This window comes from Vespa velutina, chromosome 6, assembly GCF_912470025.1.
Source record: "Vespa velutina chromosome 6, iVesVel2.1, whole genome shotgun sequence".
NCBI lineage: Eukaryota > Metazoa > Arthropoda > Insecta > Hymenoptera > Vespidae > Vespa > Vespa velutina.
In genome coordinates this window covers 5,621,816-5,649,612 of record NC_062193.1, presented here as the reverse complement: position 1 = coordinate 5,649,612, position 27,797 = coordinate 5,621,816, and the positions used below count along the sequence as shown (strand labels likewise).

The following is a 27,797-nucleotide window of genomic DNA, read 5'->3' as shown; positions in this document are numbered from 1 at the left end:
CTTTCTCCTTCTTCTCCTCCTCTCTTTTCCATACACGCATACACGCACAGGATCAATCTTCTCTTTTCATTTCTATTTCTATCATCCTTTCGTCCTTTTCTCTTTCTCTCCAACGTTACGTTTCCTCGTTGGTTTCCAAAAATAAAAGTACATTTTGTTGCACTTTTCTTGAATTCGTGGAAGTACCGATGAGTGGATCGTGACGAAGGAGATAAAAGTAGAAAAAGGAACGAACGAGCGTAAGAGAGAGAGAGAGAGAGAGAGAGAGAGAGAGAGAGAGAGAGAGAGAGAGAGAGAGAGAGAGAAGGAGAAGGAGAGAAAAAAAGAAAAAGCAAATTTTTAAGAAAAGAAAAAAAAAAGAAAAAGAGAGAGTGAAAGATAGATTAGCAAAAGAAAATAAAAAAGTAGAAGATAATAAAGTCGTAAATAAGAAAGGAAGGAAGGAGTGGTGGGGTGGGGTGGGGAGGGGGGTGATGTGTAAAGGTAAATGGGCAGAGGGTTTTTGAGATAGTTTTTGGTCAATTACGTTGAGGACGGTGGCGCGCTAATGTCGCTGTTTTGTGTGTCTTTTGTTTTGGAAGCGCCAATGCGACGGCAATGGCCCCACCCACCCTGGTGGCCAGGCGGGCAAGCGTTCCACACAACAAGTGAACCAGCAACAGCAATAGCAGAATCATAATCTTCATCATCATCATCATCATCATCATCATCAGCGACGTCGAGGTGAAGCTAGCAGCAATCGTCGACAAGCTACGTTCCTACACGGTCAGCGATAGGCTTCTTCGCCACGCAGTGAAAATTGCAGTGTCGTTTGGTGTACGGTGACAACGAGAGATAGAGACAAGGATAGAGATAAAAATTGCAATGAGAAAAAGGAAAGAAAGATAGAATGAACGAACGAATGAATGAATAAATAAATAAATAAATAAATAAATAAATAAATAAATAAATAAATAAATGAAAGGGAGAGAAAGAGAGCAAGAAAGAAAGAAAGAAACACACTTGCAAATCTTTCAAATGCGTTGTCAGCAGCTGCGTTATCTATATATAAACGTTTTTTTATTATTTATAGGAGAGAGAGAGAGAGAGAGAGAGAGAGAGAGAGAGAGAGAGAGAGAGAGAGAGAGAGAGAGCGTCATATGTGTGTATGTATATATGTTTATGTGCGTATGTATATATGTACGTATGTATATATGTACGTATGTATATATGTACGTATGTATATATGTACGTATGTATGTATGTACGTATGTATGTATGTATGTATGTATGTATGTACGTATGTATGTATGTATGTATGTACGTATGTATGTATGAATATATGGATGTATGAAAGACAGTAAAGATAGCTAGAGAGAAAGAAATATATAACAAGTACCGATGCTTAAAGCGAATCAACAAGCGAGAGATCTCCCATGTGCTTTTATGCAAAGCGAAGTGAGAGAGAAATACTGAACAATGTCCAAGTGCGTTGTGTTGATGGTGGTGGTGGTGGTGGTGGTGGTGGAGGAAGTCGATTAGCTTTTTTAAAAGAAATAAAAAAAAATCCGATGAAAAGCGAGTGTGTGCGCGCGCTTGTGTATGTATGTGTGTATGTATGATGTGTGTGTGTGTGTATGGTGTATACACACACATACATGCTGTATTCGTAGTGATTTTCTAACGTTCGGGCCGATCGTTAAAGCGTACGATACGCTATTATATTAATACATAGGTAAGGTCCCGAATATGAGAGTTAGAACGAAAAATATTAGCTCGAGACTGAAAATATTTAAAGGGATGATAAACGTATGTGAAAGATCAAAATAGGTTGGAGTGCAATCGTGCAATTTCTGGCACATATCCTGAAGAGAAGTATTTCATATAAAAAAGAATGAAAAGAAAAAAAAAGAAAGGCGGGAAGAGAAAAAAGAAGAATAAGAAGAAGAAGAGAAATCGGTTATTCGATGATAAAATAATTTTCAAAGAGAAATGCGATATGTGTCGAGTATAAATAAAAGTGTTGTAGTATGCTTGGACGATATTGGCTATGAGAGAAAAGAAAAGAAAAGAAAAAGAAAAGAAAAAAAAAAAAACAAAACGTACATACATCACATGAGATTCGATTAAACGAAAATACAAAATTTCGTTTTACATTTATAAACAGTAAAGACGGGGTAGTATAATGTTTTTGACGAGTGTAACATTTTAACGAACGAATGAAACATCGTTTGCATGTTTACAAAGCACGATTCTCTTGACATGATCTTTAACGAGGTAGCTTTGACTCTGACTTTGTCGAATCGCGACGTGTTTATCCAACTAGGACGTATGATCACAGATAAAATCAGAGACAGTATGTAGAGAAGTATCGTTGCGATTTAGAGATTTCTCATTTGCTCGCGGAAGGACCATATTAAATAAATCAAATAACGTGAAATGACCTTAGATTTTTTTTTCTTATCTTTTTTTGTTTCGTTTGTTTGTTTGTTTGTTTGTTTGTTTGTTTGTTTTTTTTTTTTGTCGGAAACTTCAAAGCCAGAGATCGTTGTCTACCGATGAACGAGTTCTATGGATTCACGGTGTTTACGCGATGATGATGTGTGCGTTTTTATGGGAGACAAAAAAAGGACAAAAGAAAAAAAAAAAGGAGAAAAAATTACAGTGAAATAGAGAGAATAGGAAAAAGTTGTAAAATATGTAGATTAATTAATAATAACCTATCGAATTGTAATATGTACATATAGATAAAAGAGAGTCCATCGTTGACCGAAACGATATTTCGAACTACGTCTAATGTATGAGAGCGAGTAAAGAGTAAAACAAAACGAAAGAAAAAAAAAAAAAAAAAACAGAAGAAGGAAAAAAATATGCGTATCCTCTCTCTGGTCTTCGCGAGCCGTAATAAATAATATAAGGAATAATTATGATGATGGGACGTCGTAAAACTTTATTGATATGGTAGAAGAATAATCAGGAGTTTGATTGACATCGTCCTTTGAAAACTATATATATTTATATACATATATATATACATACATACATATATATATATATACATATATAAGTCCCGATTCTGCTAGATGTTGATGAAACTCCAGTGTCTCAAGAAAACCATAAGTAAAAGTCGGTAAAAAAAAAAAAAAAAAAACGTCATTGAATAATAGAGCAACGTTGCGATATATTCTCGCTATGGAAATAAAAAAAAAAAAAAAAAGAAAAAAAAAAGCAAGAAAAAGAAAAGAAAAAAAAGAATGCTCTAGTTATATTAAACAATCATACAGAACGTAGTACAACGGTCTTAAGGAAGAGTGAAAAAGTACATATAGATGTAAGAGACAATTCACTCGGGTTGTGGTAGACCTTAAGGGAGACATAATCAGTATATTCGGTGTAACGCCAACACATTCGGTCGGACGTACTGTATAATTTTTTTTTTTTTCTTTTTTTTTTATTTTTTTTTTCATATATCCCTTTATTAATGTTCTTTTTTCCCCTCCTATTAATTTTATTCTCTTCTCTTCTTTTCTCATTTCTAACAAAATATGAGCGTTCACGTTGTATCACTTTCTATCATATTTTTGTTCGTTGCTCTCTCTCCTTTATAAAATATAAACGTAAACAATTCTAGATAAAGACGAAGGCATATCTCGGACTAACGATTTTGTTGTTCAATCAATAAACGATTATTAATTTAAATAAATAAAACAAAAAAAAAAAAAAAAGAAAAGGAAAAAAGCCACAAGAAAAAAGAGAACAAAAGAGACAAAAGGAAAAAAAAATTCTCTCTTTGTAAAATGACCGTGCGTTGCGCGTCTTTAAACGGGGAGTAGGAGGGGGAGGAGTAGGAGGAGGAGGCAGTAAAAAGCGACGCGATGAAAACTGTGATTTGTCTCTGAAATGACCGCCGGTGAAGAAAATAATAATAATAATAATAATAATAATAATAATAATAATAATAATATTAATAATAATAACAATAACAACAAGAAAAAAAAAGTATCAAGAAAAAGCAGGCCCTTGTCTCTTAGATACGCGTGTCGTACATGTCTCTTCGTGTGTATTAACGTGTTTGCACCAAGATGTGTATGCATGTGGCGTGCATTTTGTATGTATGTGTGTGTGTGTGTGTGTGATGTATGTGTGTGTGTCCGTGCGCCTGCGCGTCCGCGCGCTTGTAACTCGCATGTATATGCGATATTTCGTATGTTGGTTGTGTGTGCAGCCAGAAAAAAGGTATGATTTTGATTAGAGAAATAAGACGACGATTCTTATGGTGCGAACACGACTCTCTCTGCTGTCTGTCGTTATTGATAGAATTTTTAAGTTGTATACGTCGATTATAATTAATACCGATGGTTTATATGGTATGATATATAAATGATTCGAACACGTTTCTTGGGAATGATAACTATTGTGTAGATTCAGTCGGTATTTTGCAAAGTATAAAAAATAAACGTAATAAAAAAAAAAAAAAAAGAAAACGAATCAATGACTTGTGGGTTGAAAATAAAATAAAATAAAATATAAAATAACATAAAATAAAGTGAAATGAAATAAAAATAAAAGAGATAGAAATGGATAAAAGATGCAATGAAATAATAATAATAATAATAATATTAATAATAATAATAATAATAATAATAATAATAATAATAATAATAACAATAATAATAATAATAATATGACAATATGAAAAATAAATCGCAACAACAAGAACAACGTAGACGTTTATGAGAGTTTTAATTTCTTCTTCATTCTTTTCTTATACCCAATAGAGATAGATACACGTATTACCATTACACTGTATTTAATTAATAAACGTGACTAACATATAAATTCTTATACGTAAACACGCATGGTACCTATTCATTTTTGTTCGCAGAATACCGACTCGATGCGCAATAGAAAATTATCCATAAAAAATAATTGATATATATATATATATATATATATATATATTTATATTCATTTTATATATACTTAACGTCTATTATAGACAAGTTTCTCTAATATTTTCGATATGATCGAAGCACAAAAGTTAATAAAATTTAAACTTCGGTAAATATATTAATCGGGATTAAATGAAATCAATGATTAAATGCAATAGCGACACGCAGCAATATTTCGCTTAATAACTAACTCAATCTTGTTTGATTAAATATGTTAAAGAAAAAAAATCATGAGGGATGGAAGTCTCTCTCTCTCTCTTCGCGAAGGAATTCGAATTATTCCTCGGTCCCAACGAAGAAAAAAAGAAAAAAAAAAAAAAAGAAAAAGAAAGAAAAGAAAGAAAGACAGAAAGAAAAAAAGAGATCTCTAAGAAACGAACGTGAAATCTCTTTGTAATAAAATCACGTTCTCTTTCATAGCCTATTTATCCTTCCCACATCCGTACTACGCGTCTCGAATCAATTACAACATAACTTGTATCATCGAGACGTCAGGTAGAAATGAAAAAAAAAAAAAAAGGAAGAAGAAAACAAAAAAAAAACGTGATATAAAAAAAATTTTATATATATATGTATGTATGTATGTACGTATGTATATATATATATATATATACATATACATATATATATATATAGTATCGACACGTGTTTTTCTATGTATTTTTTTCATAGGTACTATTATTACTACTATTATTACTATTACCGTACTATTTACTATTACTACGACTATTACTACCACTACTACTTGCTACTGCTGCTACTACAGTTAATTACCGCTAATATGTTGTCTAACCGTATAGTCGAATCGTTCGAAACAAAATCTACTGTAAACTGAATGAAAATGGATTTCATCGGTACGCCGAGAACGAACCGACGGATTCTGGCAGGATTTCATTAATTATTATCAATCTTTATAATTTAATAACTTTTTTTTTTGTTTTTTTTTTTAATTCGGTAAAAAGTATTGAGTTAGTTGGCTTTACAGTCGTATTAGAATCAAATTTAATATCGGTAATTACAGTACTTTGGTATTTCATTAAAATGTTCTTTGACGATATTCATTCTTATACATCATCATCAGTTCAATACCTTCCAATTGTATTCGTTTCTTCCCTGATTTATCGTCTGTAAATTTAAAAAGTTAATATATTTACACGATAAAATTTATCTTGATACATATCGCGAGTCACTTATAAATCTTAATATCTAAATTATATATCTCTTATAATTTATCATTAGTCGTGTGTTGACTTTTTCGAATCTTTTTATTAACTCTTATATAATTCAATATATTAGAATGTATATTATTTCGTAATAAGTAATTTAATCAAAGAAACTTTTCTTGCGACGGGAAAGAAGAAATCACTGCCAACGCAAGTTAAAAGTTTTCTCCTTTTTTTCTTATTTGATAAGTTTTATTTCATTGCCCGAATCCGTCATTTTGTCTTTATGGCTAGTCATTAATATCATCGACGTCATGAGAAAGAAAGAAAGAAAGGAAGAAAGATAAAAAGAGAGATAGAGAGAGAGATAGAGCGATAATTTGTAAAGGTTCTTCTCAGGCTGACCGACGGCAATACAAAAAGAACAAAAGTAAAAAGTGATAAAATATTTCAATATTTTTTTGAGTTATATTGCAGAATATCGATTACATGGAATCCTTCGAACGAAAAGAATAAGAAATTAAAATGATCATGATAACTTATGCGAATTTGAACGTACGATGATTATGAAAGTGATATCTAAGTCATATATTAATCCTTTTGACGTTTGTGAATTCGTATTATTTACAAATTATTATCTTTTTTTTCTCTCTCTTCAATAATGAAAAGCAAAGGAAAAAAATAAATATATATATATATATTTTTTTTTGTTCTTGAAAAAACTATAATTCTCTTTTGCGTAATTTGTAAAAGATTTTAAGAATGAAGTTTGATAAGAAACAAAAAATATACATATATATATACGTCTTTTAATATCTCAAATGATATCTGCGTAGATAACTTTCATAATTATCGGCTAAATTAACGTAACGCACACGATATTTTGCTCGTATTAACGTTGCATATTAATATTCTAATGCAATAACATAGACGTGCTTGTTTGGTCGGTCTAGAGGACTTTTGAGATTTATTGAATGAATCGCTTCGTAGATACGAAACGAATGATCGATTATAAACGGAATATCCCGGAATAGATCCCCGTGTTGGTTATAACAAAAGTACGTAAATGTAAAAGAAAAAAAAAAAAAAAAAATGAAAATGAAAATGTACCTTAAACCGGCAGGATTTTTATTTCGTTAACCATCGACAATTCGTTCCGTATATACATATACAAATATGAACTATCCTTTTTGCACATTAATATTACTTATGCATTGCAAAAAGAAAAAAAAAACAAAAAAAAAAAAACAAAAAAAGAAAACAGAAGAAAAAGAAAAAAGAATTTTACCGATAAGATCGAAATCAAAGAAAAATCTTACGGGATTATGATATTCGAAGGATCGATAAATAATTGTCGTATGATAAAGTAGATAAAGGAGTTATATTGAAATTAAGAACGATGCGCAAAAAGGATAGAGGACGATATATAAAATCGATCTAAATCGAATAAAAGCGAGACGGTACATTCCTCGTAATAGTCATCTTCTTCGTCGAGGCCATACGACGTTCGTCAATGAAATTCAAATTGGAGTACATTCCAAGATTTCTCATCCGAACTATAAATGAAATTTAAAATGAATCTTGGAATGTACCAATTGTAAAGTAAAAAGTGTGTCCGTCTATCGAGAGGTGGGGAAAAAAAAAAAAAAAAAAAAAAAAAGAAGAAGAAGAAGATTAATGAGTGAAAAGAAAATAGAAGAAGAAAAGAAAAAAAGAAAAACGAACGGTTTACGTATGTACATATACATAGAAACGATTTCGTACGATAACGATACGGTGGTTACTATACAAATTGTAATTGTATGCGTGTGCGATATGAGAATATAAATAAGGTGGATCGTGCGAGTGAGAAACAACAAACAAACAAAAAGAAACAAAAAACGGGAGAAAGATTACATTCATATAAGTAAGTAAGTAAGTAAGTAAGTAAGTAAGTAAGTAAGTAAATAAGTAAGTAAATAAGTGAGAATAACGCGAGAGTTTTAAATGTGTCCTGATGCGAAACGATAGAATGTGGGAAAAGAAGAAGTTCTAAAAAGTTGTGTGTAAACTGTCTTTGTGTACTATATGAAAAAAAAAGAAAAAAAAAAAAAGAAAAAAAAAGAAAAAAGAATGTAAATGGTTGGAAGTATTTTGAAGACATTATCGCCGGATCGAGACGACGGGTACGTCTTCAATTCTCTCATCTCATTTCTTCGCTTGTACATATGTAGTTCGTTTACGCTCGAGAAGTAAACTTCGGGTTACCAGCGCTTATCGTAGTACAAGGCGCTAATGAGAACATTGTTATTTCGTTATTGTTGCATTTATTATTTTTTTTTTTTTTTTTTTTTATTTTATTTTAATTCCTTTTTTCTCTATCTCCTTCGTTTTCGTCTTCTTCTTCTTCTCCTTCTTCTTCTTCTTCTTCTTCTTCTTCTTCTTCTTCTTCTTCTTCTTCTTCTTAATCTTCTTTTCTTCGTAATTGTGTATCGACGTAAATACCGTGTAATCATTTGAAAGTGATGATCTTTGTGAGATCGTGTTAGTAAGCTTCAGTGTATTTAACACTTCACTTTCTTATCCAATCGATTTCTTTTTCATTCTTTTTTTTTTTGTTTTTTTTTGTTGTTTTTTTTTGTTTTTTTTCACGCAACATTTCGAATGAAATGTTTTCGAGTCGAAGTTAACAGAGTATAGGAGTACAATTTTCTACTGTTTTTTTTTCTTTTTCTTTTTCTTTTTTTCTTTCTTTCACACCTCCCCTCCATGACCCTCCCCCTTCCTCCCCCCCTCGCTCCAATGATGTTTTTAAAAAGAGAAAATGTTATTCCCTAATGTCTTCGTAACAATCGCAAAAAAAAAAAAAAGAAAAAAAATATGCGACTTTGTGCTCACTCACATTCGGCACACTGTAAAAATAACGTATAGTTTTTGTCTTAAGGTAGCTCTTCGTATTGTCGATGATACATTCTTATTCATTTTCCAATTATTCTCATGGATTGATTGTCGTTTTATATTGTCGTTTATATATATATATATATATATATACCGAAATGATACCTATGATAAGATTCTTTTTTTTTTTTTTTTTTTTTTTTTTTAACTTGATACAAACGCACATTTCCAAAGTTAACGCATATTCAATCTTTTGGATTATTAATTGTCGTAATCTTCCATTTGTAACAAAGATCTCTTCTCTTGGTAATATCTTCTATAGAATACATTTATTTCCGTCATGATTGATTAGCTAGAATAGAAAATGATAATTCTTCTTTTATTTAGTAATCAGATTACTTTCTTGAAAGGGAAAGCATATTCTTCGTTCTACTTATCGTTCAGGACGAGGATATTGATAGAAAAAATAGAAACGTTGTTAGGCGAACGTACTTAATAAAAAAAAAAAAAAAAAAAATAATAATAATAATAATAATAATAATAATCTGCTATATGTCAAAAAGATGGAAGATTATTCCGTCCAGAGATTATTTTTTGAAAGTCAGCTCATTTAATAATTTCAAGTACATATATGTATATATGTATATCCAGAGTATTAATCTCTTGTAATATCTATAGCAAAAGAATCGTTTAATTACTTCCAGTAAATATCTAGTTAATTTCAGAAGATGGTGTATATCTGATGGTTAGTTATTTAATTGTCTTCTTTTTTTTTTTCCCTCCCACCAATAATAACGTAAAACTGTGCTTTTCAGAATTCTTCGTTATTAACAAAACAACTATATGTTTTGTGATAATTTTTTGTGGCAATCTTTTTCATAGAATTGTTTAGTTTTACATGACATTATTACATAATACATGTGTGTATATATATATATATCGTTTTAATTTTTGCTATCAGCCATTTTATATCGAGAAAGTCCTCCGTTAGTACATACGTTATTCGATTAGCTATTTCCAGTGTCTTATTTTTTTTTTATAATGAAAAACATTTTACCTCTATAGTAATCAGTTGACTAGAATGGTGATTCTTCTAATACCCAGGATACGAATAGAAATGATTCTTAGAATGGTAATAAGAGATAATCTAAGGAGATTATCATTGTGTTTTAAAATTGATTCATTTTTTGTTTGGTTTTTTTTTTGTGTTTTCAAGAATATCATTTATTTTCCTTGTTAGCAGGACAATGGATACTAAGAATGTATGTATGTATGTATGTATGTATGTATGTATTTGTGCGCGCATGCCTGTAATCCGAAAAGATATAAGAATATTTTCTTGGATCAATCTTGTTGGTGTTTCATCACAAAAGTTCTACCATTGTCCTGATTTTTGATAATCCATTAAAATTCGATATGAAATTTTATCCGAATAAGTTTTCCATATCGTTTATCATTAATTTAATTCGTTCATTCAGAACGATAATATCCAAGAATTATTATTATTACTTTCGAATAAAATCAAAGCGTTTGTATCAGTTTCAGTAGGGAGTAAAGAGAATGATCTCTGAGAGCTTTTCTTTTGAATTTATTTTTCGACCTCTTTTTCTTCTTCTTTTTCTTCTTTTTCTTCATTTTTTTTTCTTTCGTTTTTGTTTCCTTTTTGTTGTTGTTGTTGTTGTTGTTTTTCATTCGAGCGTAAAACGAATGTAAAAAAATATTATGTATTACTAATATAAGGAGAGGGAGAGCGATCGAACCGCTTACACGACAATGATCAAAAAGATCGTGAGTAGTAGTAAGTACCGGCGTGTGTTATTAAATGATATATAATCATTTTACAAAGTTTCTTCATTTTTTCGTATCGTTTATATTAGATTATTTATATCGGTTAAAAATACGTCATCGAAAGAATGAAAAGATTCGTTTACTTCGATAAAATATCACCGAATTCACGTAAATTGTTGTGTAACGCTTTTGTGTACTCCGTTCGTAACGCTTCGTGAAGTTTTTTTGTGAAGAAACAAAAACAAAAACAAAAACAAAATGAAAAGAAGAGAAAGGAAAAAAAAACACAAAGAGAGAAAAATAAGAAAGAAGTAAAACCGAAGAATCAAATATCAAAATCCAACGAACATTATGATTACGCATATTAGATATCGCATCGCGTTTTAAATAAGAATTTAATATCGATTGATAATTTTGTTGCATTGTGTCCTTGCCCTCTCTAATCCGACCATCATCAAATCTAACTCATTAAAATAGATAATTAGTTTGTTAGATAGGTCATACGTAACATATAATTTCTAAAATGTTTTTTTCCTTTATTCGGCCTATCTAAGCCCGATTTCTATCTTGTCCCACCGTTTTATGTTTCATTATAAGAGCAAAGTAAAATAACGATTAGGAGTCGAATGAAACCGTTTGTTTTAGAATGGAAGCAGTTGCGGCAGGAAAACTTTAAAAGGGAAGAAAAAACAAAAAAAGAAAAAAAAATAATAAAATAATAAGAAGAAGAAAAGAGAGAGAGAGAGAGAGAGAGAGAGAGAGAAATTTGTGCCGGTAAATTATTTTCCGAAAATGTTTACGTGTATTTTCGAAAAGAGGGACTGATCGTCTAAGAATTTTCTTGCCGCCTGCTTGCTAAGTTTTAGTTGACGATTAAAAAAGAAAAAAGAAAAAAAAATGATAAAAAAAAAAGAAATAAAGAAAGAAGATTTAAGAGAAAGAAAAAAAAGAAAGACAAAAAAAAACCAAAAGAAATAATACAAGAGCAAACACATTTTTTAAAATATAACAGACGATCGAAAGAAAAAAATTCAACGATTCTTGTTGTGTGTATGACTTTCCTCATCTTCCTATCTCATAATAATTAGCGAAGGCGATAATGAAAAATTAAGTGAATGTTTTTGTTTTTCCTTTTTTTTTTCGCTTATATAATTAATAGATATTTATCTTTTATTTTTTATTTATCTTTTTTTTTTTTTTTTCTTTTTTTATTTCCTTTTTTTCTTAAATACATAATCTTTCTCTAACTGTCATAGATAATTTTTATCGTATAATATATATGTATATATAAATGTTTGACGTAGCGATATTGAAGTTTTATTTTGCATATTATTACATGAAGCTTCGAATTAGTGGGGGAAAAGAAAAACGAGAAATAGGAAAAAAAAAGAGTCAAATCTATTTATCTTTTATTTTTTTTTTATTTATCTTTTTTTTTTCTTTTTTTTTTTTTTTTTTTTTTTTTTTTTTTACTTTTTTTCTTAAATACATAATCTTTCTCTGACTGTCATAGATAATTTTTATCGTATAATATATATGTATATATAAATGTTTGACGTAGCGATATTGAAGTTTTATTTTGCATATTATATATGGAGCTTCGAATTAGTAGGGGAGGGGGAAACAAAAAAAGAAACAGGAAAGAAAAGAATAAAATGCCTAGTGTTTTATAATGTTCCATAATTCAAAGAGAGCAATTTATGTTGCTAAAAATCCACCGTCCACGGGTAAGATTATTCCGTTTATCATTGAACTGCGCTCACTTAATAAATATACCACCGCATCTGTGACTTCGTCGATCTCTAAAAAAAAAAAAAAAAAAAGAAAAAAGAAAAGAGAAAAGAAAATAAATATTCACACAAGTATGATACTTGTGAAGGAAAGAGAATTTATTATTCAATGAAATGAAATCGTATTGAAAAACAAACCTGCGAATCGACCCAATGGAATTTTGCCGATCATATTTGAAGCTTTGTCTTTGTCGCTCCATCCTAATTTTCCCATTTCCGTGAGGACGACCGTAGGATTTACAGCGTTTACACGAATTTGACGTGGGCCAAGTTCGAGAGCCATCATTCTAATGAAAAAAATTAAAAAGTAAATGAAAATAAAAGAAAATAAAGAGAAAATGAAAATAAACAAATAAACAAAAAAAAAAAGAAAAGAAAAAGAAGTCGATGAAAGTGTCGAAAAAAAAATAATGTATGTAATAATATCATTTAGGGTTAAAAGTTTATATACCATTGGCGGATTTATCATTTCAATGGACTCGAGGCGATATATATATATATATATATATATATATATATATATATATTTTTCGCTTCGATTATTCATACAAATGCTGAAACGAAAAATACATTGTCCAAATTCGATTATATACGATCGTGTAAATATATTAATAAATATTATATATCGGTCATCAGAGAAGTATTATAAATTAAATTTAATATACAGAGATAATATATAAATTTATATTATCTCTCTCTGTGTCATATGATGGCCTGCCTCTAACGTCTATTCGTAAATTCGCCATTGAGAATGTATCTAATCTTGAGCTTTATCATAAAAGAGAAAAAAAAAGTTATATTAAAAATATTTACACATTGATATATTATTTATGTCGATTATACGTCGTATGTATGTAATCCACACGACGAAAAATTAGAAAAAAATTTAATAATATAAATAAATACATACATACATACATACACACATGCATACATGGATACATACATGTATACGCATACATATATATATATATATATATATATATATATATATATATATATATATATATACATATAAAAGAAAAACAAATAAATTGCTCTCACTTTGTCAACATATCGACGGCTCCTTTGGAAGAACAATAAATAGTATGATCCTTCAAGGCAGCTTGACTAGCTTGAGAGGACATGTTGACAATACTGCCAGCAACATTTCTTTCGATCATATTTTTAGCGACCACTTGAGATACGTTCATAATCGCTTTAACATTGATATCAAATACTAAATCAAAATCCTCCGGTGTTGCATCCAAGAAAGGAGAGAGATGACCTATACCAGCATTGTTCACCAATAGATCAATCGGTAAAACACTTTCAATAGCTTTTCTCGTTGCTTTCCAATTTCTAAGATCAACGCATACTGGTATGATCTCTGGATCTTCGACAATTAATTTATTCAAATGTTCCCTCGTTTTACTAAGAGCTATTACTTTCCCTTTATATTTGGATAGACGAAGTGCTAGATCTTTACCAATTCCTATGAAAAAAATTTATTTACTAATTAAAGTATCTTTTTTTTTTTTTTTTTTTTTTTTTTTTTTTTTTTTTTTTTTTTTTTAAATATATTTCATTCATTATTAATCTGTTTTATTTTACATTTAAATACATTAAAGGTCAAAGTAAACATAAATGTTTCACGTAGGTAAAACAAATGATGACCATTCGAAAAATCGTAAGTATCATTTAGACAATGATATATATATATATATATATATATATATATATATATATATATATCATAACGTTTAAAAAATATAAATACGTGAACATTAATTATGATAGTGGTCAAGGCATTTAAAAAATATATTGAAATTTATTCGCACATATGTTTGTTGTCTCATATCAATATAATTAATTATTGAAAAGTTGAAAAAGAAACAATGATAGGATAAAATGAAAATAAATTTTATTTATACCACTTTCATAATCACTTGCATATTGTACTTTAATTATTGTTTGTCTATAAATCGATTAAGAATCGATTTGTTTGATCCATAGGTATTAGAAGAGTTAAGAGAAGAAAAACAAAGGCGTCTAATGCGACATCTTCGAGTGTGAACAAAAATGAGAATTAAAAGAAAAAAAAGAGAACTATACCTTGTCCAGCACCTGTGACGAGAATACGCTTGCCTTGGAAATTAATATCCATTGTGATCGTTTTAACGGAGCTAATATGGCGTACTGTTTAATCAAGAAATATATATGATAGTGATTTCGCTCGATGTATGTACGTATCAGTTTTATGACTGACTTAACTAAAAGAACGAGATCTTTCGTCTGAAGTATATATATATATATTTGCATATATATATATATACACGTACAGATATATATTATATATATTATATATATGTATACAGATCATGCGCATTGGCATTAACTGACTATAGCAAGTTCAATTTCGATTAATCGATCAATAAATCGAATAGCTTATTAACAATATTGCAAACTTAGTGTAGAAAAATATTAAAATTAATATATATATATATATATATATATATATATATATATATATTATAATCATTTTATTAGATTCATTTTTGGACATAATTTTTATAATGTCGAATATTTAATAAAAGAAGAACAGAACATTATTTAAACATATTTATATAGATTGTATGATAAATCGTCGAGATGATCAACGCTATCTGACGGTAGAACTTTGTATTATTATCTTTAATGATTTACACTCGGTCGGTATAACATACGCGTGAAATTTTTCTACTTGGTCGGTAAGGCAGATACTAGAGGACGGATTTATAGCTTTCAATAATATAATTATAAGTACTTGAAGTATATGAAAGAAATAATTACAATAGTTCATGTGCACATCGCTTAATTTATTCGTGCATTAAATATGGCAATTATATATTAGGTCATTACACATAAGTTAGTATATCTTATCACGTAGATCAGTATATTAGAATTTTTCTTGTTAAATAAATAACAATGTTTTTTTTCCTTTGCGTCCGTAGTTGATAATTCATTAATAAGTGACTTGTTATAAAATAATATTAGTCAATATCGGTGATAATTAAGTAAGTTATTTCTTTTTAATTATGTCGATTTGAATGTTATCAGAGAAAGTAAAAAAAAAAAAAAAGTACGATAGAAATGATGCAGCAATAATTTAATAAATCACAATAAATTTTTGTTTAAAGTGAGAAAGTTTGTTTATACACTTTTAAACAATTAATTTTGAATTTAAATATAATCTATTAATATTAAATATAATACCATTAAAAAATTGATGTTCATTATTAAATATTATTATTATTATTCTTATTATTATCATCATTATTATGTTATCATATTAATCTATTAATAATTTTAATCAATAAACTTATACGTGTGTGTTCTTTTTATTATTTAAAGAAAATATGCCGAAGCCTATAGAATACTCATCTTCTATATATATATATATTAAATATAATTAATGGAGAGAAAGAGAAACAAACGGACGGACAAAAACAGAAAGAGAGAAAGAGAGAAAAAAAAAAGAAATTATGTGATTTTCTATGAGACGTCCTTGGAGTTATGATTCAAATTGTCTATCCTGAGCGCTATATGATCGTACGATTTCACGGATGGTTGAATTAAAATTTCCTCTAAAGGACGAAGCTTCGTTTGAAGAATTTCCGTAGCTTGTTCACTGATTTCATTCCAGGCGAATTCAATGTCCTGTTCTTGACATAATCGACTGGATACACAAAACCGTATGATATATTTTTCACATAACGTTGCAATAATAACGTAAATACGTTTCCGCTCGGTTAAACGAGTAAGAAGTTCTTTTGTCCAATTATTGTCTCCCTGAAATAAATAAAAAAAGAAAATAATCAAACGAAATATTAAATTTTTAATATCCAAATACGCGAAAAATTTTTAATTACAAGATTTAGAAAATTACAGCATTAATATGTCAGCAAAATAATAGCTGTTGATAAATGCACCGATTGTACAACGCACAATTTTTTTTTGTTTATAGAAAAATAATAAGCAAACGAATGCGTGTTTTTCTTTTGTTATATTATATTATTTGTTGAGATAACTAAATAAATTTTGATCGAGAGAAAGTTAGAAGAGATATAAAGAAAAAGAAAAGAAAACAAAATTGAAACACATTGGCCTGAACATCTATCCTGAAATACCACAACTTTGTTTAAATTGTATCAAAGAATATCATAAAAAGTAATTGTAATACTATATATATATATATAAATTACTTATAATTATAATTACATATAAATTACTTATAAACACTTATGTATATAATATTATGCATTGTTATTATTAAATACCTAAAAAAGACTCTTGTGAATTATTTATAAAATCTTACTAATTAGACGGAAAAAAAAACAAACAAAAAAAAAATAAGAAACGTGTTAAATATTTCATACCTTCAATCTGAAACAAATTAATGCCATAGAACTTGTAACAAGTTCAAATCTTTCATCGGATTCAATGTATTTAGCGAATTTCTGTGCCAACGATATAGTATGCCTTATATGTCGTTGCATTCCTTCTATACCGTGAAGACGTAAAACAAACCAAAGCTTTAGAGAACGAAAACGACGTCCTAATGATATTTGCCAATTCTATGAAAGAGAAATAATTTAATTAGATCGTTAAAAATTTATAAACAAAGTTAAGATAATATTTCAAAAAGAAACGTACTCTATAATCAGGAGCGAGACCCTCTTTATCGTATGCCAAATAAATTCTATCGACGCTAAGCGACTCAATAAGATATTTGGAATTCTTTACCCTTTAAAACATGTTATTTTATTATTTACAGTTTGTTCTTTTTTTTTTGTCGTCTTCTTTATTTTTTTTTTCTTTTTCGTTTTGCTTAATTTTTTTTTTTTAGTCCTATTATGTTTTCGTTAATATTTTTGTTTTTTTTGTAATAGTAAAAATCAAGACGCGAGATATAATTTTCTCGTTAATTTCAATATACATACCACATTGCTGAACAATCAAAGTTAACGAGCATCCATTTGTGACAATTGACGTTAAAAGAATCAGCGTATTGAACACCGGCCATTAAGTATCGATATTCGGGACAAATAAAAGCTGCACCTAAATAAACGCAATAACTTAATCGTTAAGCATCGTGAAACATATATGTCAATTAATTAATAAATCAAATGACAAGTGCACTTAAACAAAGAAAATAATTATAAATGATATACTAACCGGCATACGCGGCATCGACGTGAAGCCATATATCATATTGATTACAAATTGGTCCTATTTCTTCTAAATTATCAAAAGCGCAAGTACCGGTAGTACCTAATGTCGCGCAAACGTAACAGGGTATAAGACCGTCCTCTAAATCTTTTTTAATTGCTCGTAATAATGTTTCCCCACGGAGACTGCAATTTTCGTCTGTAGGTAACAATCTCATTTGTACATTAGTTAAAAGTCCTGCCTTTTCAATGGATGAGTTCGCTTGTTCTAAATAATAAGAAAGTTCGAAGTAAAAATATATTTCGTTTTATTTATTATAAATTTGATTATTGGAACGACGTAATTGAAACGCGTAACAATGTAAATTGTATCAATTTTTATAACTGATATAATTGTTATAATAAAATTGAATGAAAACTAGAACAACAATGTTTACCTGAACTATAAGCTACCAATTTTCCTCTAATTATGTCTTCGTTCCAATCTGGATGAATACTTTTTATACGTCGGATTTTTTTATCTTTGGCCACTATTAAACAGATCATTGTAGTTTCGCTTGCGGAACCCTATGTATAATAATTGAAAACATAATTTATATTGAAGTCATTGATAAAGATTAATCGATTGGTTTTATTTATAAATTAAAGCTGATCATTAATAATGAACAAATTGACAGAACGGCTCGTTGGTTTTTTGTTTTTTGTTTTTAAAAATAAGTTTATTTGACGCAGTCCTATATTAGGTACATAAGTATAATCATATTTAGAAGATTTTTTATATTATTTTAATAAAAATATAGCTATTAGTTATCGTTGGATAAATTTCTGTAGTAATCAATATATACAATTTTATAATTATTATTGTAACTCTGGCTCGTTGGTCTAGGGGTATGATTCTCGCTTAGGGTGCGAGAGGTCCCGGGTTCAAATCCCGGACGAGCCCGACATTTTTTTTTTTTCCTTTTTTTTTTTTTTATCTTTTTATCCAATCTCTCTTAAATCAATATTTTCAATTATATTCACTTTTTCTTTTTCTATTATTTTTATACGAGCAAATAATATCATTTAATTAATTCATTCAATTTTTTTCGAGTAAATCGAAGTTACAATATGAAGTTACGTTACACTTGTATTTATTTTCTTTATTTATATAAGTGCTTCTTTGTTACTATCGATAACGTTCTTTTTATTATTATTATTATTATTATTATTATTATTATTATTATTATTATTATTATTATTATTGTTATTATTATTATTATTATTATTATTATTATTATTATTATTAATATTACTATTATTATTCGTATTTAGAAGAAAGAAAACACGACGATCATCGTATGAGGAATTATCTTGATTCCTTTTCTTTAAACGGAGAAAGTCAACGAAATGTTTTTTTACTATATATATGTTGACCTAACTACTAATGGAATTTTAAGATTAAATCGATTAATCAATTTGTCTAATTAATATTAATGTGACTAATATTTATTTTGATTATCTTTTATGAGATAACGATATTTCTTATAACGGTACCCATTTGAAATTACATTAGTCCGACGTAAAGTATCGTGGCATATTTTTTTTTTTTACCTGTATAACACCTCCTCCGGATCCACTGCCGCAATTTAAGAATTCGGATGGTAAATTTAACATTTTGCCAATCCAATTCAATGTTATAACTTCTAATTCGGTAAAGGCGGGCGAACATATCCAAGAAAATCCAACGCCACCAATTCCGGCGCATAAGAGCTCACCAATGATGGACGCATACGATTGGGAAGAAGGATAATAAGCGTAGAAATTAGGTGAATTCCAGTGAGTTATCTTGAAAAAAAAAAAAAAAAAGAAAAAAAAGAAAAAAAAATGAGATCATTTTTTATCATTTTTTTTTGTGTGAAAGCGGAAAGCAAAGAAAAGAGAGAGCGATCAATAAACACGAATACGTTGTTATTTTTTCGTATGTTTGAAAATTATATTTCTCAATTTTGGATTAACACGTTGACCGTCATATGGAAACATTGGTGAGCGGAGTCCTTCAAATGTTTATAATTGTAAAAGTTGAATGAAAAATATTGATTAATGAATTTTGAACATTATCATTAATTATAGAATACTTCGAGATAAATGATAATGAAAGTGATTATTTAGTTAAAACGTTCTATTATGTAATCGTATTTGTCATTATTTTGCGATTATATGTCTAAAGTAATAAAAATTCTTTCCGTTATGAGCAAAGTATGTGATTTCGGTATGTCAATGTGTCAACGTGTCAACGTGTTAAAGAACGAAAAATACATACATATTATATTTATCTTACCCCAGGCATAATTACTCTTTCAATATCTTTAAAAACTTCTTGCCAGGTCTCTGCTTTTTTAGGTGCTTCCTCTGGTATTATTTGACTGAGATATCCTGGTTCAACGTTCGGCAAAACAGATCTATCTCTCAATGTTTCCATATAATTTACGATAAAATCCATGGTAGATTTGCCAAATTCAAGAAAATCTTTGATGTCCATACTTGCGTTTCTTTTTTTCTTTTTTTTTTTTTTTTTTCCTTTTTTTCTTCTCTTTTCTTTCCCTTGGATAAATTTGGATTATTTGATATGTAACACTTAAAATTTTGACAATTGATAATGAACTAAGAATTAATCGATTTAAGGACTACAAGATCGCGTTTTGAATATTTTAAAACTTTTAATTTCTTCTTCTTTTTCTTATTGTTTCCCTTCAAAAAAATTTAATAACCGACACATTGATTTCGTAAAAAGTCTCTACACAAATCAATAAATACATTTTATAGCAAGGATATAATATATATATATGCGTTTCGAGTTTTAACCGCCATACTTTGATCATATATATATATATGATATATATATATATATATAGATATTCTATTGATTTAAATAAGAGAAAAATTCTTTATAGATTTATTATAGTTACGACAAAATTAAAAATAACGTAGATTATTATGGTATTTATGAAATCCAACAACTTATTACTAATGCTAATGTTAGAAATTACCTTCTAATGACAAAATATCTTTCCCGATCTTAGATTAGTAAACACTGCTCTTTATAAATAGATTAAATATAAATAACGTTCGTCTATTATTAAATTGTATCGTAATAACTTCATTTCAAACTATTATCCGTTATATTTTTATCTACATAATTTTTATATTTGCCGTAACTTTTTAATAAAGCTATGTTTATATAATACTTCTTTTTTTATTTAAACAAATAGAATATATTGATAAAGTTTGGTTGTTAATACTTGGAACACATATGTATATATATATATATATATATACGTACCTTTCTGTCAATGATGATCGTCACTTGTAGCGTCACTTGTTCCGCTGAAGAAGTTCGAAGCGCACGTGTCGAGCCGAGGACGATTCTTTAAGAAATGACGGCTTTTCAAGATTGCCACGTTAAATGCTTACACATAAGAAACTTTCTCTTGCTTTCTCTCCAATTACTTAAAATATTGATTTATCTGTAATAACAAAACATTCGTGAAAACATGTACCGTCTCTTCATCTTTCCTTAATGATCCTTTTTCTAATTTCTTTTTTTTTATTTTTTATTTTTTTTACTTTTTTTTCATTTTTTGTTTATTTTTTTATTTCTTTTTATTTTTTTTTTTTTTTTTTTTTTTTTTTATACTTTGATCATAGTATTAAGATTAATGGTTGATGATTGATTAAATCAAATTTACATACTTTATCGTATTCATCGTAAAATTTATTAAATGTAATGTTTGATTTATAACTTTGACCTCGACTAATTTCGTTTCCTATTCTTTATTAATTTCTTAAAAAATCTTGATGCAATTATTAAAATTTCATATTTAACTTTCATCTATACACATTGTTACGGCAATACATTTTATTTTATTCTTATCATAATATCCTTTCTCCTTTTTCTTTTTTTTTTTTTTTTTTTTTTTTTTTTTTATTTTTTCCTTTATAAATAAATAGTTCCGATTAGTTACGTATACATGACGATGTACATTTGTCAATTGGCAAAATACACGGTTCATTATTAATAATATTGATAAATAGTAAAATAATAAATACATCGTGACATGAGTATCAAGACCGTTACCTTCCTATTTTACGAACAAAAAATATTTCAAGAGTATAATTATAACGGTACTTTATTATGTCCTTCAATCGGTTTTAAATAAGCGGAAAGAATGTGCTTGACCATGAAGATATTCGTTTGTTGTTGTTATATAAAGAGAGAATGATATTAGACAAAGTAGACAAGATAATTCGTACATAATTTTATATATATATATATATATATATATATATAATAAAATAATCGATATGAAGAAAAAATTGTGTTTATGCATGATACTCTGAAAAATTTGGTAGAAGTTCCTAATCTCTGTAACAACACACACACACACACATATATTCACATACACACATATTTACATACACGCACAGAGAGAGATAGATAGAGAGAGAGAGAGAGAGAGAGAGAGAGAGAGAGAGAGAGAGAGAGAGAGAGAGAGAGAGACAGAGAGAGAGAGAGGGAGAGAGAGAGAAAGAGAGAAAGAGAGAGAGTATGAGTACTGTTACACCTTTCGAACTAAGAAAATTAATAGTATACAAAACCCGTTATAGTTGAAACCAAATTCCATTCGTACTAATTCTTTATTCTACATTTTTTCGTTCCTTTTTCTTTTATTATTTGAAAATTAATATAAATATATATCTATTAGTAATTCTTAAAGAATTATGCTAATGTCGAGATTTGTATTACTTTTACTCTTCCAAATTTTTTGAATTTTTTTTAGACTTCGAAATATATTAATTAAATTAGAAATCGATTAAATTATGAACTTTCATACATAACCCGTGTGATTTAAAATTAGCAATAAAAAGGAAGGAGGATAATGAAATGATAGAAGGAAAAGACAAAAAACGATAGAAAACATTTGGTCCGGTTATAAACTTACCATTAACACAGAAAATATTTTTCCCTTTTAAATATAATTAATATAATTATTACTGAAATGCAATTGTTCTCATTCCGAAGGAATTTGACATACTGTAACGATTATATACGTGTGGTTACTCATTATATACCTCCGGTTTTCCATCTTTTTTTTTAAATTCGGTCGGTTGTAAAATTACGTATTGCTACTATGTATACTTCCTCCTTTTTCTTTTTCTTTGCCTACTTTTTTTTTTATTTGTCGTTACGTCGTTATAACCTTGAATAGATAAAAGCTTCATTACCATTGAGATTAACACCGAGGAATTTTTGATGTTTTCTATTATTCTAAATAATTTACAATAAACATCATTTTGTGGAAACATTTTAAATATATAATGATCAAGTAATGTAATCCGAGAAAATTGTTTTATCATATTTTTTTTCTTTGATCTTCATTGAATACCGAATAGAGATAAGCAATAAGTGTTTATTATTTAACTCCATGTGAAAATTTTTTTAAGATAAATTTAATAACATGAAGCGACTTTATCGAGATATATAAATACCATCAACAAAAAATTTCTTATTATTGATTCGTTTGAGATAAGGCTTATAAAAAGAAAAATCTCTTCCAATTTTTTTTCTTTTTTCTCGAGAATCATAATACTTAATTCCGTTATTTTTTGTGTGGATTTGTATAAAGTGGTCGTTCTAAAAACGTTAAAAAAAAAAAAAAAATAAATTAAAAGAATAAAAAAAACATTCGTTATATTACCGTATGAATTGGAATAATAATTATTTAAACAGGATTCTTTAATAAATTATAATAGAATGAGAAATTTAAAAAAAGAAAAAAAAAAAACATTCAACGGGCTCGTCCGGGATTTGAACCCGGGACCTCTCGCACCCGAAGCGAGAATCATACCCCTAGACCAACGAGCCAGAGTTACAATAATAATTATAAAATTTTATATATTGATTGCTATACAGATTTATCTAACGATAACTAATTATGATTGCTAGAGTAGGTAAACAAGTTTTTATAGTTACTATTCTTTATTTTACCCACATACATATACTACTGTTTAATGAACTTTATATTCACTATTATAATATTAATTAAAATTCTATGTTACTGATTGCTATGGAGATTTATCTACAGATAACTTATAGCTATTGTCATAATATAATAATGTTAAAAGTCTTCTAAATAAGATTATACTCATGTACCATATAAAGGACATACAAATAAACTTACTTTTAAAAACAACAAAAAAAACCAACGAGCCATTGAGTTGCTGTTGAGCATTCGAATAAGACGGACGTGTTAATCGATGCTTTTCGATTAATAGTATACATATTACAAGACCCTGCGGGGATTGTGCAATATAAAAGTAGTGTTAGTTGTCGCAAAACAAGTGCTTTTTTTTTTCTCTTTTTTCTGATATTGATACTAAGTTATTTTACAAATAGTATAACAAAATATTAATGTTTACGTGATTTTGGGCCCACCCGGCGACCCAACATTTAACCAACAAAGTTAAAAAGTCATGGCGTCAAGTTATAAAAGGAAATTAGAAAAGAGTGCTTCGCATGACGAAGTATACAAAATATTGAAACGGAATGTTAAAAATTTCGATAAAGAATTCAACACCAATAATTATAACAAATCATTTGAAAATAAATCGCGAATAAAGTCAAACCTAAATACAGTAAGAAATAAAGGAACAGGACTAAAAGCGAACAAAAAAAAATGATACGAACGAAAGTTTCCTTAAACCAAAAAAAAAACAGCATCACCAAAATTCTCAGTCGGTAATCAAGGCCCAAGTTTTGAGTCAGACAATAGATTTGAGTCGCTATCGGATGATATGAGTTTCACGGAAGAGGGCGAAACTGAAAAGGCCAATAGCGCTACAACGAAAAACAATAGACAAAAAACTTCCAAAATCCGAATGCCGATTATATACATTTTAAAATCTAACCTAAAGGACATCATCATACTACTAACAAATAGCAATATTAACGAGGTAGCTTTCTTATTAAAACAACTAGATATAGATATGATTAGACTAATAACAAGGGATAACGATACACACAACAAGTGCATAGCTACACTGAAAGACAAAAATCACAAATTCCACACATTTACATCAAAGTATATTAAATGCAAGACCTTCGTGTTAAAAGGTATAAGAGGTGGTTTCGACGTTCCCGATGTTACAACAGCACTAAACGCCCTAAGCGTAAGTAATATCAACATAACGAAAGTCAGTGAACTAATTTTCGATAGGCAAAACATAGATATCACTGCATAGTACAAATAGATAGTAACAGTAACCCATAGAAACTCCTAAAAAATAACATATTGTTCAAACAAAGAGTAAGATGGGAGAAATTAAAAAGACTTAAAATTTTCCACTGCAAAAATTGCCGAAGTGTAGGTCATGCCAGCGCTAATTGCAATATGGAGTACAGATGCGTAAAATGTGCCCAACCCTACGAACAGGGAAAGTGTAATTTAATCAATTCAGTAGAAAGAGAGAAGCTGAAATGCGCAAATTGCGGTCAAAACGGACATCCAGCGTCGTATCTAGGATGCCCATATATGAAAATGATAGCTGACCTGAAGAAGAAGGAAAAAGAAAACAAAGATAAAATAGTAACGGACAAACTCAATAAAATTAATAAATTCATCAACCCAAATATATCATACGTAAACATAGTGATGACCAAAAAAAAAAAAGTATAACAGAATACAACAACCAGAGACCAGTCAATAACACACCTCAGGCAATGCACCAGAACAGTCATCGTAATACAATTCAGCATCATGAAAATAATGTCAATAACAATAACAATTACAATAGCATAAATCAAATATTAGCTATGTTTAAGGATAGTTTGAAAAAAATTAAAGAGCAACTCATAGAATTGAATAACAAAATTATTCAAAACGCAATGAGAATCGACTACATGTCACAATGGCAGGTAGTATAAGGGCAAATACAAAAATAAATAACATACTGAAATTGTCCGCTGTAAATGTGTACTCACTTTGCTCGAAAATTTTACAGTCGAAAAAGACAATTAGATCTACAAAAATACTTAGATGAGTATAGATATGATATTGTAATGATATTAGAAACTAAACTTAATATTAAAAAGCATAAATTAAAATTTAACAATTATGATCAGATCGGATAGAGCAATAAATTCCAAAGGTGGTGGTACAGCAATAGTAATAAACGATAACATAAAATATATTAACATCACGCAGCCAATACATAGCTGTGAAAATATTGGTAATAATTGTGTTGCATATTCAACATATATGCAACACAATCAACAAAAAATACATTTATAACGGAACTAGATGAATTATTTAGAGACTTCAGATTAGATGACAACGAACTATACTACATCATTGCGAGAAACTTAAATGCAAAAAACATATTTTGGGGAGATAAGACTACAAACGATACGCTTTTCCAAGGCATATCACTGGCACCACCCAGACCAACCACCTACAACTTCAAAAGAGCGAACTGGCGCAAGTTTGCTAAAGAGTTTGACTCGAAAATACAGAATAAGAACCAGCTGCCCATAAATAGAAATCTCTCAATAAAAGAAATATATGAAAGCATTATTAAGTCTCGAACAAATAATTAACAAATCCATTAGGGAAATCATACCTAAAAATTAAGCAAATAAAAATGACTATTACCAAAAATACGTTAGCAACAATATCAAGAAATTACACAAAGTTCTCTTTAATAACAAAGTTCTCTTTAATAACAAGACTACACTTCATTAGATACCGAAGCCCATATAACCATAGCAAACAGGAAATATATCGTATTAAAAGAACAATTAAAGCAATTAATAAATGACTATAAATAGATACATCAAAATCTGTTACATCATATTGATCATCAATAGCCAAAAACATAAATTACAGAGAAGCAAACGAATTTTTTCCTGCCATCAACAAATATTTAAGACCATAAAAACACACCAGTATTGAAAATTTCCTATTGGATTTAAACAAAAAGGAATTCAATCAAGAGATTGGTAGAATAATGCCGCAATTAGTCTATGAAAATGAAATATATATCACCGATCCAATGATAAAATTGGATGTCATGGGCATGTACCTGGAAAGAATCAATTCGTCAAGATACACGAATGGAAACACCATCACTAAAAATTAAAATTAAAATTAAAATTAAAATTAAAATTAAAAATAAAATTAAAATTAGAATTAAAAAATTAAAATTAAAAATAAAGCAGATGATACTGCTCAAAAGTACCAAGATATTCGTCGTAGAATGAGAAATACCAAATCCATCTTTATGACTTTCTCTGATTAATTCCCAGCACATGATTCGCTACAAAACAAGAATGAAATAAAATATTTCATCTCGTACACCGAAGTCGGACCAATTATAAGGAATTTACAAAATAAAATTTCTTATGGCCTTGACAAAATCCCATCAATAGTCATCAAAAATTTACCAAAATCAATAATTATCGAATACACAATTATTTTCAATAATGCTATGAAACATGCATATTATCCAAACAGATAAGAACAAGCAAAAGTTCTACCGATTTTGAAAAAAGGAACAAATTCAGAAGAACCAAAGAGATATCAGTCTGATACAATGAATATAAGTAAAATTTTCGAAAAAATTATAAATAAAAACATCATGGATCACATTAATGCTCATAAAATCATTCCGAATAATCAATTTGGATTTAAATCTAATTTATCCACTACACACGCTATACACAAATTAACCTCAGACCTGAACAATTATTTACATAAGGAATGTTATAATAATGTTACATAAAATGTAAAACACCATCGGTGCTGTACTGTTGGACTTGGAAAAAGCATTCGACTCCATATGGAAAAACGGACTGATACATAAACTAGACGATTATCAATTTCCAGTGGATTTAACTCTACTGATTGCTAACATGATTGAGGGGAAGACATTTCGCACGTGGGACGGCACCAATCTCTCAGTCCTTTAAAATAACAGAAGTCTCGAAGTCCTTTAAAATAACAGAAGGGTTACAGCAAGGAA

General features: G+C 28.7%; 3 protein-coding genes and 2 non-coding genes across 11 annotated transcripts in view; 2 read left to right on the top strand and 3 right to left on the bottom strand.

Moving 5' to 3' along the window:
* The window catches only part of LOC124950033 (casein kinase I), a 31,199-nt gene extending 15,046 nt beyond the window's left edge, over positions 1 to 16,153 (top strand). For 2 of the 6 annotated variants that reach the window (XM_047496110.1, XM_047496108.1), the window contains one exon: positions 14,545 to 16,153. In XM_047496110.1, coding sequence (XP_047352066.1) covers positions 14,545 to 14,621 — 77 coding nt within the window. In that variant the 3' untranslated portion in view covers positions 14,622 to 16,153. Of the gene's footprint in view, positions 1 to 572; positions 1,133 to 14,544 lie in introns of those variants that run through there. The other 4 variants (XM_047496109.1, XM_047496107.1, XM_047496105.1 and 1 more) reach the window with 3 other exon arrangements.
* On the bottom strand, positions 12,246 to 14,836 carry LOC124950034 (L-xylulose reductase). Its single transcript, XM_047496112.1, has 4 exons — positions 14,644 to 14,836; positions 13,594 to 14,023; positions 12,688 to 12,836; positions 12,246 to 12,561 (listed from the first exon to the last, which is right to left on the bottom strand). Exons 1-4 carry the CDS (start codon positions 14,693 to 14,695, stop codon positions 12,458 to 12,460), a joined length of 735 nt encoding a protein of 244 aa, XP_047352068.1. The 5' UTR covers positions 14,696 to 14,836; the 3' UTR covers positions 12,246 to 12,457.
* On the bottom strand, positions 15,829 to 22,954 carry LOC124950031 (aromatic-L-amino-acid decarboxylase-like). Of its 2 annotated transcripts, XM_047496103.1 has the most exons (10): positions 22,721 to 22,952; positions 21,061 to 21,244; positions 20,059 to 20,321; positions 19,332 to 19,565; positions 18,176 to 18,305; positions 17,746 to 18,006; positions 17,511 to 17,628; positions 17,224 to 17,314; positions 16,947 to 17,144; positions 15,831 to 16,359 (listed from the first exon to the last, which is right to left on the bottom strand). In XM_047496103.1, exons 3-10 carry the CDS (start codon positions 20,257 to 20,259, stop codon positions 16,063 to 16,065), a joined length of 1,530 nt encoding a protein of 509 aa, XP_047352059.1. In that variant the 5' UTR covers positions 20,260 to 20,321; positions 21,061 to 21,244; positions 22,721 to 22,952; the 3' UTR covers positions 15,831 to 16,062. The 2 variants fall into 2 exon arrangements, with proteins under 2 accessions (XP_047352060.1, XP_047352059.1); XM_047496104.1 differs by lacking the exon at positions 20,059 to 20,321 and having other exon boundaries at positions 15,829 to 16,359; positions 22,721 to 22,954.
* On the top strand, positions 18,610 to 18,681 carry Trnap-agg. Its single transcript has one exon. It is a non-coding gene; the product is annotated as a tRNA-Pro (tRNA).
* A 617-nt stretch (positions 22,955 to 23,571) lies between the features above and the next one.
* Positions 23,572 to 23,643, bottom strand: Trnap-cgg. The gene has a single exon. It is a non-coding gene; the product is annotated as a tRNA-Pro (tRNA).
* Positions 23,644 to 27,797: the final 4,154 nt, after the last annotated feature.